Genomic DNA, 19,730 nt, shown 5'->3' on the forward strand with positions numbered 1-19,730 from the left:
ACTTTAAAACAATGCTTCTTTAAAAATTGAGCAAACTTAAAGAGATTTGACTGAATGTAAAATTATTGAACATGGGAAATTTTCTTCAATAAAAGAAAGATTCAAAAAATGATAAAATTTGCAAATTGTACTAAAAAATTACTCACATTTTTGCCTTGATGCCACCTTTTTGGTATTTTAATAGCCCATGGTCATGGCGTTCTAAAAAAGATTTAGAACGCCATGACCATGGTACAAAAGTAAAAGGATTTTTAATTTTGTTTTGAGGGGGGAGTTATCACTACGTTACTAAACACCATAATGTCTGAGATTTAAGTACCGATCCCCGCAATTATTGGATGCGATTTATTCCACAAAAAACTCAATGTTTGAAATCGGAATATGAGCACTGCTCTTGTTTTAAATATTGAAATTCTCCGGATAAATCGCATGCGCGCTGAGGTTTTAATGAAACAATAGAGAGTTTCGAAACCAAAACCATTCAGCTGTGTTTTAAAGGGACATAACAGTACTTGCGAAATTTGTAAACAAACTGTATGCAGCGGATACAAAATCAAAACAAATGTCACATGTCAAAATAAAAAATCAAACCAAATATGGCTAATTTTGATTGTTCAATTGTTTTACAAGTTTGTTTTGGACACGTGATTTTAATTGTTCTTTTTAATGACACGTGGTTAGCGCAATGTTTACATTTTACTACTGTAATGTCCCTTTAAACATTCTTTTATTTGAAATCTCTATTGATATAAACATCTTTTGTGAAAGTTGTCTATTATGTTTAAACCTATTAATAAGCAATTCCGATATGGGTTATTAGTGGCCGCCTATTATAACAGTGCCTATAGACCAAGAGTAAGGCCTAAAAGCCTGGAACTGTCTATTGTGTAGACTATGTAATTGCCGTTTGGCGAATACACGTTGATAATTTTGGGTATTTTACCCTTTTTCAGAATTTAAAGTTCGGGCGAGAACTGCGATTTCAGCACTTCCGCTTTATTTTGATTTTGGCTCTCCAGTGGCTTCTAGGCTATATCCCTAGACCTATTAGAGCAATTTTGACCTTTTGAATCCTGAAATCTTATGGTCCTAAGTGTTAAGTCTCGTATTAAAACTCAGAGTTAACTCTCATTTCCAAAGTTGATTAGAGCGCTTAAAAATCATTGTGTTGAAGATTTTACAGGGAATTCCCAAATATTATGCACTTTACACAGGCGGATTTAAGACAATAGAGCAAGTACGTCCGTCGGAAAGATGCGAAGGAGTGCAACGCTCGTTAAAAGACATTACAATTAAAAATTTCTTTCTCTCCCTGATAAGTTCGAAATGGTCTATAACCTATGATTTATTGCACGGTGGTGTAATTAACAAACCTTTCCAGAAACACCATCAGCATGTTTTCCATCGATTGATAGTTCATTCACCCACGATTGCAGTTCTTTATCATTTCCAATATATTCCTTTGAATATTTTCGATTGTTGTAAACAGAACTGACATATTCGTTGGCAAATCTTTCGTATTCTTTCATAATAAGTTGAACGTCGTCACGAAATGGATAATATTTGATCCGGTTGAATTGAATTGAATTGAATATATTTTCGCTGCAACACAGCAGGATAACCCCTTACAAAAAAAAAAATAGATTTCTCTAATACAATGGGGAACCTAGAAGAAACTGAAAAATTATTACAGAACTAAAGAACAAATGAATAAACGATTATCATAATATTAATAGTGACACAAAATAATGAATATAAGAAATATTTTTACTTTTATTTTATGAAAATTTCTTTGAGTAGTTTTATCTATAAAGTTCTTCCTGTTACACGACCCACCCCCTCCCACCCTGGGAAAACACACTAAGCTCATGCACACACAATTACGCACACACACACACACACACACACACACACACACACACACACACACAAAGATTATTCGTTTTCAGCTTTGTATTTGTCTAAATAGAATTTTGTAGCTAAAGATTTTAGTTCATCAGTATCAAGGTTGTGAAAATCAGTGTCAGGATGATTTATTAGTAACTCATTCCATTGTTTTGACGAAAGACGAGAGAAAGAGTTAAGTCCAAAATTTGTGGTTTTGACCGTTGAAAGTTTTAGTAGTTTAATAGCTTTGCCCCTGGTGCCAGTTTTGTGATCAATTTCATCAAAATTAAGTGTTGATAGGACATCAGATGGAAGATTACCCTGGAGGTATTTTTGAATAAATAAGATATTCATTACTTTCACCTGATCAAAGATTTTGAGTAATTTAAGTTCAGCAAACAGGGGAGTGGCAGAAGTTCTTGGTTCACTAAAGGTCATGAGTCTTAGTGCAGTGTTTTGAAGAGTAAGAATTCTATGTGTGACAGTATTGTCACACAGTCCCCAGAGTTGACTAGCATAGCGAACATGAGAAGCAAAAATTGCATGATAAATGTTTAGAAGGATGTGAATTGGAACATAGTGACGAAGTTTGGATATTGCCCCATTTGCCCTTCTCAATGTAGCAGCAACGAAAGAAGTATGAACCTTCCAGTTTAGATGATTGTCAAGGTGAACACCCAAATACTTCACACTCTTACTTGGTGATAGAATTTTCCCGCAAAGCTTAATTCTTGGAATACAGTCCATCTGTCTCCAAGGGGAACGAAAAATAACAAACTCAGTTTTGCTAGCATTCAAAGAAATTTTGTTGGCATTAAGCCAGCTGACTAAAACTCTGAGATCAGCATTAACCCTCCCACAAAGACTCCATACAGTTTTTGAAAAATTTAGTAAATGAGTATCATCAGCAAAATGATATGTTTCAGAGGTTCTTATACAGCGGTGAAGATCGTTTATATACAACAAGAACAGCAGAGGACCCAAGACTGAACCCTGAGGAACTCCATGATTAATAGATTTTAAAAGGGAATTTGAGCCTGAAAGAGAAACATACTGGGAGCGGTTAGTGAGGTAAGATCGGAACCAGTCATTAACAATGCCTCTGACTCCGTAGTGATCAAGTTTTTCAAGTAAGATTTCGTGATCAACTGTGTCGAAAGCCTTTTGTAGATCGACAAATACACCACAGGCAAACCCACCATTGTCAAGATAGTTTCGGATACGTTCGACAATATTAATGAGTGTATGCTCAGTAGAGTGAGCCTTACGAAAACCAAATTGTCGAGAGTAGATTTGATTATGGTTTTCAAGAAAATCAGAAAGACGTGAGTACATCACTTTCTCAAAAATTTTTTCAATGTTAGATAAGAGTGAAATTGGCCTATAATTAGAGACTTCAAGGGGAGAACCTTTGTGTTTGAAGACAGGCACAACTTTGGATATTTTGAGAGTAGAGGGAAAAATACCACTGAGAAAGGAGTAGTTTATCAGCGCCGATATTGGCACAGAAATATCAAGTCTTAAAAGTTTAAGGATTTTTATAGGAATACTATGAGGACCACTTGCTTTATTTAATGAGAAAGAGCCAATCACCTTCGCAATTTCTTGATTAGTGGTTGGTGCTAAGAGGATGGAATGCAGATTTGGATCTTTCATGAAACTGCTGAAGTGATTGTAAGAAGGCGGCATTTTTTCACGAATAGAATCAGCTATAGTAGTGAAGAAATCATTGAAGGAATTGGCTACTTTCTCAGGATCTGATGTCAAAGAGTCACCTGTGATGATTGAAATGGGTGATTCTGAGTTAGCCCTTGTTGAGATTATATCGCGAACACCAGACCAGACTTTTCTAGAGTTTTTAGAATGGAAATCAAAATATCTGATGTGTAGTGGTTTTTTTTACTACGTCTAGTCAAAGTGACTATCATATTTCGATACCTACGATATAATTCATAGAGTCGATCTTTGGACTCCTTAGTTTTAGCCTTAGCGTGTTTTTGTTTGGTAGTGGTCACGTTTTTTTATTGACTTCAAAATTCCTGGCGTTATCCATGGTTTTGTTTTTGATCTAACTTGACGTTTGGTAAGTTTGACTGTGGGTAGATGTCTCTCTACAAGTACTTTCATTCTGTCATTAAAAATATTGAAACAGGAGTCTGGATTATGACCAAATCTCAAAAAAAGGGTGTCCCAATCAACTTCAAGAAAATCCAGAATAAATTCTTCTCGGTTGAAACGAGACCAGTCTTGCTGAAAAAAAGTATTATCTTCACCGGGAAACTTACCTTCAAATGATGGAAAGAGACAAAACTGGGGGAGATGATCTGATATGGAAAAGCATATGTTGCCAGATACAGTTCCATTATCAGATGGGCTAGAAATAATATTATCAATGAGAGTCCTTGAGTCCTCTGTTATTCTTGTTGGTAAAAGGATCTGTGGAAGTATAAGATTAGAATCGAGGATATCCATGAAGGACATTATTTCTGAATCATCCTCGCATTTTAAAAGATTAAGATTGAAGTCTCCAAGAAGGAGGAGTTGCTTTTTCTCAGAAGAAATTTTACTAAGCAGAGGTTTTAGAAAATCTTGATTGAAGCCAACCATTTTTGGATGGCGATATATAGTACCAACAATGATATTGGTACTGTTTGGTAGGATAATTTCAGCAAAGCATGATTCAAGACTACATGAAGAATAGCAAACTTGGTCTAGGTCTGTCCTAGGTTTGTAAGAGAAAGAGTGTGAAATATATAAGGCTACTCCACCTTTAGAAGATTCAGTTGGTGTAAAAAACTTTTCGTAACCTGGTATAGCAAAGTCCTCTTTTTTTTCGAGAGGACTTTCTGTTTCGGTGTCAACAAGGCTTTTGGTTTCTGAAATCCCTATGACACTAAATTTAGAATTGAGGAGGGCAAGCAAATCTTCAAGGTCGTCAAAATGTTTTGAAAGTGAAGCAATGTTCAGGTGAAAGGCAGAGAATTTAGATGGAGTGTTGGCTGCAAGCGATTTGAATTCATCGCAGTCAACATAACTACAGCTATGAGCTTGAAACTGAAATTCAAGCTCATCATCAATTTCGTCACTAAGGCTAGTGACGACCTTGTTGAGATCAGATATTAAGGATCGAAGTTTATCACTCATGTCACCAGGAGCATCACCATTAGAATTATTAATGTTTAATTCAACAGGAAAAGGAAGGGAGTAATTGATGCAATTCGGACAAAACCAGGTCCCAGAAAGGGAAAGGACTTCAAATTGTTTTAACGTGAGACCAGAGCATTTTCTTTGGTGGATCCAATGGTCACAAATATCACATTGGATTGAGTTACATTTTTCACTGACATTCTTAGTACAAACTGAGCAAGGGAATATTTCAGGCATAGATTCTAAAAAACAGACACACTCGGGACACACAGCACAGGTCAGGCAGAGAATAAAAGGGATGGAAGAAACTTATACAAACAAAACTGACACAATAGGTATAAAATAAAATAATCTAGATTTTTAAAGAAGAAAAAAGAACAAACCTCTGACAGGAAAGCAAAAAACCACGGAATTTGAAAAAGCACCACTGTCTTTGAATGAGAAAAACAACACTAGTGTACAGACCATAGCTAGCACACCATCTTGAAAAATCGTATTGGACAAAAGTGCTTAGCAACTGATTTGTTATGAAAAAAATGAAAAAATTGTAAACTAATATGGCGGAGAAGTAAGAAAATTGTTCGAAGACCCGAAGACATGCAAAAAATATGAAATAAGCTACTCAGTAGTTTCAATGTTATTATCTGGGTTGAAGAAATTGTTGTAATATTTTAGTAGATGGTCCTTATGCGAAACTTTGATTTTGGCATTGCTGTTTTCCTTGGCTGTGACAACCAAGGATTCATTTTGAAACTTGTAGGAAAAGATAAGGTTTTCTCTTTTTAACGAACGACACATCCAAGAAAGTTCTCTAAAGTGGTCGTTGAGATTTTCACTGATGTAGATTGGCAAGTCCGGTAGTTCAAGTTCATTAAAGTTGACATTTCCAAGTTTCTTTTTGTTTTTTAAACATTTTTCTGAGTTTTTTCTGTTCACAAACCTGACAATTGTTCTTTTTGTTTTGTTGTTTCTTGTTGGTGGAAGTCTGTGGCATGCCTCTATATCGTTCTTCGTTACTTTCACATCAATCTTTTCCAAAATCTTAATTACTTTATCTTCCAGTTCTTCATCTCTTACATCATTGCATATGCCACTGACTTCCACATTATTTCGCCTTCCATATTGATTTTGCTTTTCTATGTTTATTGTTTGTTCCTTCTCACGTTGTTCTAGCTTGTTCACTTTATTTTTTAGATTTTCAACAGTTTTTTGCAATTTTTTGTTTGACTCGACCAAGTTTTTTATGATTACATTTTTTAGTTCGGTTATATCTTTTTGGATGTTGAGTTCATCTAGTGTTAATTTGTCAAGTTTTTCATTTATTTTGTTAAAGTTTTCTTTCATAAATTCTTTTTCTTGTTGGTTTTGTTGATTTCTTGTTGTAATCGACATGTTGAATGTTCAAGATGGTGTGAGCGCCAAAAAATCTTTAGAGCTCTTTACTCATCGAAGTCCGAGATGATTACTAAAATTTTGTATGGTATGGTTGTCATCCATACCTTTATCCTGAACAATAATGATAGAAAACGAATTTAGAAAGGAAAGGAAGCACGTTTTATAATATTATGGGCAACTTGGTTGTGCTTCAAGATAACTCGAAAATAAATTTACATTATACTTCGAAATTTTTAGGTACACCTTAAAAATCCGAGTTAACTAACTCGACAGTTTAACGTGACCTTTGGAAAATAGAGTTAACTTTAACTCGAAAAATTAAGGCGCACCATAAGAGTTACCGTTAAATTATGACGTCACAAAAAGTTAACTCGGGTTTTTTAACACGGGTTTTCCGGGCCTCGGGTATACACCTACACTCTTCTTCTTTTATAAGATCAATTTTATAAGAACAATAAGGCTCAAAATCGGCAAAAAATAAGAACAATTTAAGAATAATGCTAAGCCTGGAATTACTCAATTTCAAGAAATTCTTAGGTCAAAGTAGTTCAAATTGGGTAAAAATTTGAAAATTTCATTCTATAGATAAGAACATGATAAGAACAATTTGAAGTCCTTTGTGCTAAGAAAATAAGAACATCTGAGTTGCATAAAAAATTTACTTGTTCTTATGGAAAAAAAGAGCGTGTATAAACACTTGCTTTTGAAGGGACTGGAAATAAATTTACAAGTAACATTTCAAAAGCTGTTTTTTGTACTATTAAGTAAAAGTCGTAACGAGAAACAAAAGATTTGTACCTTGACGAAACTTTCAAATGTCATTTTTTCATAATTTCTCTCTTTGTACATCTTCAAAGTAAGTTTTCCAGACTCTCTCGATCCTATATTAGTTGTAAAGTCGAGTACACTTCCTTGTGATAAAACTGTCGGAAACACAGTGGTAATGTGTGGTATAGTACCTTCACAATGGTACAGAAAGAAATCGTATAACGGATGCTGCTTGCTTAAGTGACGTCTGAACGTTAAACAATAAACCGAAGAAGTCAAATGGACTCCCCCAAAATGAATCTTTGAACTGCAATGTTGGAAAGCTATAGATTCCACCCATTCTTTAGCTAGCATCCATTTGTTTCTGTCTGCTGTTGATGGTGTTACAACTTTTGACTCTAAAAAAGTTCAAAGTTAGAAGAATCATGGATATTTTTCAGTTATTCATGTTTGCTGTTGAGTCGATTGTATTCTATCTGACAGTACACTTAATTTTTTCTTTTCTACGTTGAACAGTGGTTCAAATTTTTTCAAATTTCAGAAAGATTCGAATTATAGAAAACATTTTACGAGTGTCCCACTTGACGGTGTGTGAGTAGGTCGAATTATAGAAAGATTCGAAAAATATAAGTTCGAATTAGCGAAAGTATTTCATTATTTAAATGGCTTTATTTCCTTGTTGCGCAACTTATAACGCTCTATCTGACCGAATCAATCAGACAATTTCATTGAATTCAACTGATATTAAGTCTTTTACCCTTATAAAATTAGTCATGTTTCTATAGGGACCATTCAAAAAGTACGTACGCTCTGAGGGGAGAGGGGGTCCTTCGAAAAGCGTACGAAAACGTACGTGGGGGTAGGGGGTCAATCAAGGAAATGTACGTACGCTTTGCAAATTTTTTCAAACTGTTTTTGCCAGTTTTTTTCTAACTTTCTATTTGAAAAATCAATATATTATAATTTATAAACCTTTTAACACATCAAAATCAAGACCGAACTTGCTTTAGTAAATTTCTGTTATAATTTCAAATTTTCTTTCTTTCTTTTCTTTCTTTACCGATTACGCCTCCCTCGGGGGGGGGAGGCGTAATCGGTAAAGTGTACGAGGGGTACTGGGCTATTCCAAGAAAAACTATACAGATATTGAAGAACTTTTTTCACAAACCCTGTAAATATTGAATCATAAATTATCTCCACTGAATCTGGGATATAACCTCCTGGAAACTGAAATTGAAAAAGGAGCTGAAAATAACTATTGATGTCAAATTATGAGGGGAGAACCCACCGAAAACCTTCAATGGCCTTGACTTGGAAAATCTGGAAAATCAAAGACCCCCCCTATGGAAAACTCATAGCAAAATAACTAACCTGGCTTTGAGTCAGTTTGTATGGCAAAAACAGTCAATATCCCATCATCATTCAGTATAAACAATGCAATGGGTGATTTAAATGAACTCAAAACACGATTGTCAGATGCGTTTCGATCGGAGAGGTCTGGTACATTGATGACGTCATCCATATCTTCAATGTACTGAACGAATAATCGTTCCTCGTCTAAAGCCTGGTAGAGAATTCGGAGAGTCATTTAAGTCCAGTATTTACAGAGTGTCCAAAAAAAGCGTGGACATTTTTTTATAAATTAAAATCCTTAAAACTCATCATCTTAACTGGGCTTACAATGATTGAAATAAGATTAAATTTCTATGTTCAATCAATAGATATTCTTTTCCCAGGATGATTAAATATAGGTTGATAATTAAGATATTAGATTTTAAAAGTCATAAAATTTCATATAAATTATGAGGATTTCACTGTATGTAAAAAATAACAAAGTCGATTATATCTTAAAAGGAATTTATAGGAATTCCAAACTCCAACGAGTCTATAATATCAAAAATTTAATTTGAGTCCATTCGGTCAATTTTATTCTAACCTGTTTAAATGTTATTGCTCTGGTATATCCAACTTTGATTTTCTTTGGTGAGTTTACAACCTCTTTTGAAAGTACTTTCATCAATTTTTGAATGTTCATTCCTTTTCGACCTGTTGTTTAAATTAGGAAAATAAGTTGAACATAAGCCAAATCATGGATTAACTTAGGCTGCTGGCATCCACTAACCGATTCATGCTCCTATACTATCTGCGGTTTTGTAGAGATCTGCCATCCAGATTATGATTAACTGTGATAATTTTCGTTTTTGGCTGTATAGACATATGTTGTGACCAAGTAAGCTAAGCTTTCCCACTTTGCGATAAATAGCATTTGAAAAGAAACAAGCTTTCCTGATACTGTTTGACGTAATTTTCACCCACAATTACCAGTTTTTCTTAGAAATAACTGGAAGAATATGTACAGGTTTAAGCCTACCAGGGTGGTCATTCCACCCTGGTAACCGCGGATACAACCCTCTTACGGTGTTATGCGATGCTATTATAAAAGCTCACATGCTCTTTTTTTTTTGAAAAGTTGTAGTAGGGGGCCAAGCCTGAGAAATACAGCCGCTTTAAGACCAACTAACTGTCAGCTCTACTGTGATTTGACGTCAAATCTTGTCTTGATCGTACTGACGTCGGTATGTTTTTGAACTTCAAGCGGCTGTATTTCTTTGTTGTTTTAGCCAGAGAATTGTTGTAATACATTTTTTTGCTCAGGCTTTCATGCTCTTTCTGATGATACCAATCATTTTCGTTTATCTTGGCTTTCGAAAATCAGCTATTTTCCTACCCCTTACTCTCGGGTACCTAATAGCCGGGGGGGTTGGAATAAGCGGGGGGGGTTGGAATAAAAATGTCCTGGGTGGAAAATGTTTGAAAAGGAGGCTAATACAGCAGAATTAAGACAAAAAAGGGAACTTTCAAAAACATTTTCCCAAAAATTAATAAGCGGGGGGGGGGTTGGAATAAGAATGTCCTGGGTGTGAAAAATTCGTTCAAAAGAATTATTACCTACCCTTATTTGTGATTTTTTGAATATACAAAGGACAAATTCCCGCCAAACGTCTTTGTGTAAATGCTTCATCGGTTTTCCAATATCCATTTGTGATGTGATCGGTGAAATCGGGAAATTGTGTCGGATTTGAAAAATATTGAGGTACTTTGAGTTCCTTAAAAAATTTCAATTTGATACGGATGTAAGATAAAGTAAAATAAGAAAAGTGTACTTTGGCTGAGGGTAAGCATTATTCTTATTTTTCTATTGTTCTAAACAATAGGCCTATTGTTCTAACTCTGAAATCTCACTCTGATATTCTTATAGCAGTTATTCTTATTAAAAAAAGAAGCGTGTAGGTGTGCATACATTTTGATTTATACAAAATATTATAATTTTCAAAGGCTTTAATTGCTGGCTGCTTTATACCAATAACGTACTAGATGCCTCTCTGATAAACGCTCAGCAATTATAGAAAAGTCTATGGGATCGATCTAACCAGAATGAGTTGTAACTTCTGCTTCCTTTTGGTAGACAGTAGGCTGCACGCATCCCCTCCGATATAATTTGATATAGGGGGTGCTAGTCGTGTATTAAATTCCCGCCCGAGAGTTAGCCTCGATTTGGAGTAACCTGTTTTAATTTTCTTTAAAAGGTTTAGAAATCCAATGATTATATTTAAGGTTTTGTTTTTAAATAAGGATGATATCGTTTGCTTACTCATTAATTTTAATTCAAAAGCTTTTCCACATTGGATTGACACGGATGTGGAGCAAGACTGGTCAGAAAGAGGAAAAGGAAAACATTTTTTGCTTAAATCAGCGTAATATAACAATAGGTAGACACTGTCCGGATATGAAATATGTGTCTGATATGAAACGGGAAAACTTATGTAAAAAGAAAACCTTTAACCTTCAGCCATTTGAATTTTTAATTCAAATTTAATGAAATTTTAAGATCTCATGTAAAACGTACTAGTCAAGTTAATCAAGTTTTTAACCCTTTACGTGCCCTCGGGGGAAAAAATGGTTAAAAAAATTGACGAAGATTTTCGAGGCGATGCACTTGTTTTTGGCGGGAGAAAATAAAAAATATTTTGACCAACCTAATGGTAGTATATTTATCATCATCACTTTTTAGCCGCCATGCCCAATGTCAAATATACCGGATATAAAATCGATATTTGACAACTTGAAAGTGTGATTGTAGAGCTGAATGTCAAAGATATATGCTATTTGAAAGTTGGCCGTTTTTGTTCCCCATAATAAGCCTAATGCCAAATATATTTGTCATTTGAAAACATCTTTTTCAATCGCATAAGCCGCGTGCCAAATATATTTGGCATTTGAAAACGAAAGTGAAACATCTTTTTCAATCTCATAACCCTCGTGCTCAAATATATTTGACATTTGAAAACAAATCTCATAAACCGCATGCCAAATATATTTCCCATTTGAGATTTATACATTTGGCATTAATCATAATGTTAAGTAATTTATATGAATCATTGAGTTTAAAACCCGAAGGGCTAGAGTAGAATCTCTAACCTTTCCCTGTGGGAATTTAATACACGTTGCGTATTCCCAATATTAAAACATGACAGAGGGGATGCGTGCAGCGTTGGCAGACTGCTATTGAAAGAGAAGCCTTCAGATCACCTCCTACTGCGGTTGCAAGAAATTGTTTCTCTCGAGTACCTAATAGCCGGGGAGGAGGCGCTAATTAATTCTTCGAAAATTTTCCACCCATGACATTCTTATTCCAACCCCCTGCCGCTTATTGATTTTTGGGAATTTTTTTTTGAATGTTCCCTCTTTTGCCCTAATTCTGCTGTATTAGCCTCCTTATCGAACTTTTTTCACCCAGGACATTTTTATTCCCCCTGCTTATTAAATTTTGAGATTTTTTCCAACTCCCCTGCTTATTCCAACCCCCTACCCCCCCCGGCTATTAGGTACCCGAGAGTACTCATGCGTAGCTTGAATTTGTTTGAAGAATTTGTTTGAATTTCTTTTAAGTTTATAAGTTTCTTCTGTAGAAACCTTTAAGATGATACCTGTTTTCCTTGTCACTAAAAATATAAACCAAGTCTAAGTGGAAAGGGAGCTATTAAGCTCAGTCACTTTGAACACACAAATTATATCTCACCTTAATCACATTGTTCCATGCTTGATACAATGCAATATATTCTTTCTCCGATACGAATGGATAGGACTTGAATATCTCTGTTATTCGAGGCTTAATATTTGTGTTCTTGACAGCGAGAAAGGTTTTGAGTAGAGTAAAATATCTCGATTCAAATTCATCAACGCTGTAATAGAATCCAATAGACTGGATTGTTTGCTCAAGCCATGGGATAACGTTTTTGAGGGTGAATAATAAAGGTGTTGTCGTCTCAGTAGTGGTCACTTTGTACCACGATCGAGCTTCATGAATATCTTTTAAACGAAGGGCTTTACATGTCGGTCGTTTTGTGTTGATCGATTTCGAACATTCAGGTTCTAAAACATATAAAAGATCGAAAAGATGTGTGTACCTAAGGGAGAGAAATTCTGGCCCGAAGAAATTTTGGTGAATTTGCCACTTTGCCAATATCTGTACAATTTGACATTGTTTATTTTGGTTCAAATTCTTAGAATTTTCCCGTTTGACGAGACCCGTTTTCTTAGAATTTTAGCTGATAGATGATAGATGTGGTTTCATGGAAGATTTGGGAAAAATTGAATTTGGCGGGAAGGAATTTTTGCGAACTTTAAAGGCATTTCGGCATATTCACTATTTCGAGTTTCTTTCTTTAATAAGGTATGCTACACTCTAAAGTAAAAAAGGATAAAGCAAAAAAGTTTTCTTCAGCATCATTGTTTTTTGGTAAATCACAATATATAAGCATTTACACACTCGATGTTCCAAAATTTACTGTCCCGTCGGCGCAAACAATGCGGTTGCGTCTCCTTGAACACTATATTTATTGCCGCTACCTTAAATTCGAGGTTTGGATCTTGTGACAAAGGGAATTTCCCAGCGAAATTTTAAACACCACAAATGATTTTTAAGCGCTACACTACAGTTTTAGCTCGGAGTTTTAGCTCGGAGTTTCAGCTCGGAGTTTCAACTCGGAGTTTCAGCTCGGAGTTTCAGCTCGGAGTTTCAGCTCGGAGTTTCAGCTCGGAGTTTCAGCTCGGAGTTTCAGCTCGGAGTTTCAGCTCGGAGTTTCAGCTCGGAGTTTTAGCTCAGCTCGGAGTTTAGCTCGGAGTTTCAGCTCGGAGTTTTCAGCTCGGAGTTTCAGCTCGGAGTTTCAGCTCGGAGTTTCTCGGAGTTTCAGCTCTTTCGGAGTTTCAGCAGCTCGGAGTTTCAGAGTTTTCGAGTTTCGGAGTTTCGAGTTTTCGGAGTTTCAGCTCAGCTCGAGTTTCAGCTCGGAGTTTCAGCTCAGTTTTCAGCTCTCGGAGTTTCAGCTCGGAGTTTCAGCTCGGAGTTTTAGCTCGGAGTTTCAGCTCGGAGTTTTAGCTCGGAGTTTTAGCTCGGAGTTCTAGCTCGGAGTTTTAACTCTGAGTTTTAACGTGAGACTTAAGACTCGAAACGAAATATTCAATGAAAGAAAGTAGAAGTGCTTAAATAGCAATTCTCGCCCGAACTTTAAATTCTGAAAAACGTTAAAATACACTGAAATCTCAATATATTTTGTCCATGATTGTAGCTCCTAATTTGAAAAATTTCCACTTCAAAACATACCTAATCTGTGTTAAAAAATTGATTTTAAAAACGTTAGAGGATTACGGAATGTGAAAAATTGTCTCACTTACCCAAACGTCCATAATAATGTGTTCTCGCAAAATTTATCAAAGTGAAAATGAGAAAACAACTTAACGGAAAATTCATATTTTTCACTAACTAAATAAATTCACAATATTATCTTGACAGTACACGTTTACTAAGACATGCGCCTTTTTATTGCATTTCTATTGGTAGTTTCAAAGGAATGCTCAAACTTATCAACACGGAGAGGGTTGACTTCCTTGTAATAAATTTCCATTATTGACCCGGGGGTCGATTTGAAAAAGATTATTATGTGTGTGGACAAATATTTTGATCTCAAAATTGGATACCTTCGTTGAACCGTCTTTCGACCCTAATAATACACTTTAGGACTTTGAAATCCCCAGAAACTTACCCTTAAAGGCTGTTTATGAATTTACGTGGATTCATTTTTGACATTGCTTTTAGTTCTACCCCCCTCTACCTAGATTACTGTAAAACACTCTTTCCTATTTGATCTCCTCCGTATTTTCAAAACCTCTGATAATTTTAGGTAAGTTGTTAATTTTAGAATTCAATTAAATAAGGTATGCATCGACCACCCTAAGCTAACCAAGTTTTTGGAAGGAAGAGGAATTATTCATTTTCAAACCAGACATTTAAGCAGCGACCAATTATAATCATACACGTTTTTTTATGAGAACAAACTATTTAAGAACATAAGACTTCGGTGGCCAAAATCTTACGAGCAAGTTAAGAACATTTTAAGGCTCTGTTGGCTCTAAAACACCTGTTTTCTTAGGAAAATGGTCAAAATACTCACAAAATGCTGAAAATAAGAACATGTTAAGAACATGTTAAGAACATCTGAAAGCTAAGAACATCTGAAAGCTTCAAAAGTTTTTGATATTCTTATAAAAAAGCGTGTATGATTATGTTTGACATTCTTTGTTATTTTTCTGATAGAGAGATACTGAAAGTTATTTTATTTGTCGCTATTTTAAGTGGTAAACCACCTTTTTGCTCATTAAGTTAAACCAATTTTGGAAGTGGAAAAAATCACTTTACAACCAGACATCAAAAGAACGTCAATCTCTTTATGGAATTAAGATGTCTCCTCGCATTAAAGGCCGCTACCCACTCAGCATTTTATGGTCGGCGAACAAGGCGCACTACTCGGGCGCTTTGGTCGCTGAACGCTTTTCCCATTCCACTGATCCAAAATAAAGGGGATTTTTTCTTTTTTCTATTGTTGATATTTTTTTTGCAAATGGTACAAGAGAGTTAAATGTCTCTTTTGATTGGCTAATTAAAAAAGAGAGTTAAATGTCTCTTTTGATTGGCTAATTAAAAAAGAACAATAGGGAAGCTGCACAGCTCAGCGAAAAAAGTTGAAAAGTTCCAACTCTTGTTGCGCTCAAAGTGACAGCCTTTGAAGGCTTGATTTATGTAATTTATGCAATAATTAAACCGTGCGCTTTGTTCGCCGACCATAAAATGCTTAGTGGGTAGCGGCCTTAAAGCGCTCGATCATGGGGCGCCAGCTTCCAACAATCTTTGGAAACTTTAAATTATTCTGAATTATTACCAACAAATAAAATCATATTACAATTAAACATCCTTTTTTTTCTATATAACTTGAGAAATTACACTTACGAACATATACTACTTACAAAACGAACACAGAAAAATAGATAGCTCCTCCCCCCGCAAGGCACTAAGTGATATCGCCAAAGGTACTAAGCTATAAAAGAAAAGAAAAACTTAAAGGAAAAAACCATCTCTAAAGGTTTAGTGGTGCCTTATTTTAGTTTGATTATCTCCTTACATAGCTCTAATATAGATATTTTTTTCCTTTTAAGGTCGCTACCCACTCAGCATTTTATGGTCGTCGAACAAGGCGCACAGCTCGGGCGCTTTGGTCGCAGAACGCTTTTCCCATTCCACTGATCCGAAATAAAGAGGAGATATGCTGCACATTTTTTCTTTTTTCTATTGTTGATATCTTTTTGCAAATGGTACAAGAGAGTTAAATGTCTCTTCTGATTGGCTGTTTAAAAAAGAACAATAGGGAAGCCGCAAAGCCTAGCGAAAAAAGTTGAAAAGTTTCAACTCTTGTTGCGCTCAAGGCGACAGCCTTTGAAGGCTTGATTTATGTAATTTATGCAATAATTAAGCCGCGCGCCGTGTTCGAAGACCATAAAATGCTGAGTGGGTAGCGACCTTAAAAGGAAAAAAATATCTATATTAGAGCTATGTAAGGAGATAATCAAACTAAAATAAGGCACCACTAAACCTTTCAGAGTCAAGGAAAAATTCAATGACAAGTTTAATTATTGAGTTATTTATGTTGAAAGGTAATGCTGGATCACCGTACAACATCCATTTATTTTTAATGGAACGCTGAAACCATAGTCCGTATAAAAAACTCTGGTCTAGAACAAGCCTATTATTTTAACTTTCTGTAAGCCAATTCCTTTGTTAATATCAAAAGATGAAAATCGATTTGCTCAGCTTTTGATTACGTTACCAAGCACTCCTCGTTGAATTGGTTGTTTACATATGGATCACTGTTTTTAGTATGGGCGTACTCACATGTTCAAAAAGTGAGCAAAAAAAAATTAGTTTTAATTTCTCAACACAAGCTCAAGTAAGAAACAATGGAAAGAAACAAAAGGCTTCAAGACCGGGGTTTTTTATACGGACTGTGCTGAGACAAGGTCTAACTGTTGCTCAAAATTCTGTCTGCTCCGCATAAAATGATACATTCTTTCCTTCTTTTTATAGCATCATTGTCGGTTATGTGGCAATATCTTTTGCAACAATTGTTCAAATCATTGGTTAAAAACAGCTCATAGCAGGTATATGAATTTATAATCTTCATCCCAGATCTCTTCTGACCACTAGTGACTACTCATATTTTTTATACAGGTAAGGGGTCATTGGTTAAAAACAGCTCATAGCAGGTACACGAATTTATAATCTTCATCCCAGATCTCTTCTGACCACTAGTGACTGCTCATATTTTTTATACATGGTAAGGGGTCATTGGTTAAAAACAGCTCATAGCAGGTATATGAATTTAGAATCTTCATCCCAGATCTCTTCTGACCACTAGTGACTACTCATATTTTTTATACATGGTAAGGGGTCATTGGTTAAAAACAGCTCGTAGCAGGTATATGAATTTAGAATCTTCATCCCAGATCTCTTCTGACCACTAGTGGCTACACTTCTTTTTTATTTATAAGAACCAGTAAATTTTTGCTGAGGCTCAGCTGTTCTTATTTTTTTGGCACTTTAAGCCTTGAATTTTTCTTATTTTGTTCTTATTTTTTCTAAGGTAAAAATCAAGTTTTGGCTATTTACTTTACTATTTAGAGGATTTTAGAAACCAGTGATTCTTTTTGCTATAACTCTCTAACTTCAGCCTCTCCACTGTTCTTAAATTGTTCTTATTTTTTGGCACTTTTGAGCCTCGTTGTTCTTATAAAATTGTTCTTATAAAAAAGTGTACTCATATTTTCTATACATAGCAAGGAGGCCGATCTTTAGGTTCCGTAACGTCTTTCGTTAGAAGTAGCCGTACGTGATTGGTTCGCAAGTAGAAAGGATTGTGCACAATTTCTAGCTGCTTTTTTATAAATACTCAAGGCTATACGCCAGAATTTTTGAATATGATAGAATAATTTCCTTTCTAAGACACCTCCGATATACAACTGTATGATATCTTTTATTTTTTGTAAAATTTTCATACAAAGCATAAAAAAGTTATAAATATCCTCTCCGCCTGACCTTGTTTATTGTTGACTTTCAGGAAAAAGATTCGTGCATGTCGAGCATGCTCCACTACATACAATGAAAAAAATGGTGGTGGTACGGCAGCGGTGGATGAAGATAATTCACTTTCGGACACTATTAGTGTAGTAAGTTTTCGACCAAGTTCTTTCCCTCGAGCTCTATGGTTTTTAGCCTTTAGCCTTTTGCCATACATACAGATTGCCCATAGATTCACTGATATCTTATATAAAACACTAGATAGAGCTACTTTGTCTTTCTCAAGCGGTATGGATTGTTCAAATTGACGGCACCAAACTGTTTTACTTTTAACCATGGTGGATTATTTTGATCTCGTTAGGGACGATTCAAGTGTTTTATATAAGATATCAGTGACTCTTTAGGCTATGTATATGTATGGTAAAAGGTTAGAGACTTTCCATAATTTTCGGAAATTTTTCGACATTACATGACAATAGATTTCGTATTCTTTTCGCAAAAATCTAAATAAAATTTTATTAAGAAAACATTTAATGATAACATTTTCATCGTTATAGCATTCACATTACGAAAGTTTTGACCAAAATGACCAAAGTGACATTGATTCAAATCCTGGAAACTTTGAAGTCTTGGACTCTTCTTCCATCACAAAGTCCGGCTCTTTTGGACCCACAGAACAAATAACTATAGATGAGACAACAGACGAAATTAAAGAGACTATAATCCCAACACCGGGTGAAACATCTATCCCAGTCAATACAGAACTCGAAAATGATGCAGAAAATGAGGATGCTTCCGCTGTTGAATCAACTCCGGAACTTGATGATCGAGAGAAAATTGAGTTGACTGTTTATGCTGGCAAACGTTGTTTTGTACCGTTGGTTGTTGCCGGTAGATTCTATGAGTTGTCATGGGAATTTACTTCTGCACCAAAGGTATGGTATCTTCGCCTTTAGTATTGGAAACTGAGTTCGAGTTAGCGTTGACGGAACTGTTATTTGTGGGTGAGTGAAAAGTCACCCGTGGTGGTCGGAAGTTCAAATTAGTGCGAATTTACTTTATTGACAAGTGTACATTATTTAGCTTATGTACCGTGGAATCTCTAACACAAAATTCCTAAAGCTTTCGAGGTTCTCAACTTCAGTTGAGCTAGAATCTGAGAATGTCTGTGTGTGTCTGTCTGTGTGTCTGTCACCAAAACTTTGGGGCAGGCTGGAGACTTCAAAAATGGTCCGATTTGGTTGAAATTTTGCACACTTGATCCTTGGGCAAATCCCTGGGGGTGTTTTTTTCATTTTTTCAAAATTGTTGATTTTTGGGGCCTGGGGACGAGTTTTTAGCCTAAACGAGGCTAAAACCCAAAATGCTATAATTTTTCTTAAGCCATTAAGTTTACAATTGGGCCTACGAATGATTTCAAAGATACTGAAGTTGAGTCAGTGCGGTTAGCACGTTCGACAGTGTTGTAAAAGGTTGATTGCTTCTCTTTTTTACCAAAGATGAATTAACAGAATGATAGCATCGTTTTGTATAAGATTCCCATTTCCGCACTAAGATTCGTGGCACTTTTCCGGAATCTTTTCGCCATTTTCCCTGCGATAACCGGTATGTGATTGAAAAGGGTTGGTTTCTAAAGGTAAGGAAAATCTTGTGTTTACTCACGAAACTGCCTAACTTACCGAGCTTATTTTCAACTACCCTGTAGTTCCGGTCTTTTTTCCGCTAGACAGTGGCAAAGAGATCTTATACAAAACGACGGTAGCGTTCTTGCTATAAGGAATATAGAGGCTTAACTAAATTGATTCAAGTCAGTCGTGTCAATATTTAGTCTGTACACAGACTAATTCCAAAATTCATCGCCGTAGAAATGTCATTGTCTTTTTTGATTTGAGATTCTTCAAACTAATCTCTGCGATGGAGTGCGGGTGAGAGAGGGGAGAGAACGAGAGAAGTGTTGTTTTTTATAAATCATACTTCATCGCAGAGGTATCCATACGGGATTTTTTTTATCAAGCGCATAGACTGAACTACGAAACGACAAACGTGAGACACACTCTGGTGCAGAATAGTT

The 19,730-nt window shown here is 35.6% G+C and overlaps 1 protein-coding gene across 1 annotated transcript in view; it reads left to right on the top strand.

Annotated features, from left to right (window-relative positions):
* LOC136811383 (FYVE and coiled-coil domain-containing protein 1-like) overlaps window positions 1-19,730 on the top strand; it is a 63,005-nt gene that overhangs the window by 39,486 nt on the left and 3,789 nt on the right. Inside the window, exons 16-18 of the mRNA XM_067067984.1 lie at window positions 16,670-16,743; window positions 17,700-17,808; window positions 18,217-18,594. Coding sequence (XP_066924085.1) covers window positions 16,670-16,743; window positions 17,700-17,808; window positions 18,217-18,594 — 561 coding nt within the window. The remainder of the gene's footprint in view (window positions 1-16,669; window positions 16,744-17,699; window positions 17,809-18,216; window positions 18,595-19,730) is intronic.

Source organism: Clytia hemisphaerica, unplaced genomic scaffold (genome assembly GCF_902728285.1).
Source record: "Clytia hemisphaerica strain Z4C2 unplaced genomic scaffold, Clytia hemisphaerica genome assembly, whole genome shotgun sequence".
In the NCBI taxonomy this organism is placed as follows: Eukaryota; Metazoa; Cnidaria; class Hydrozoa; order Leptothecata; family Clytiidae; genus Clytia; species Clytia hemisphaerica.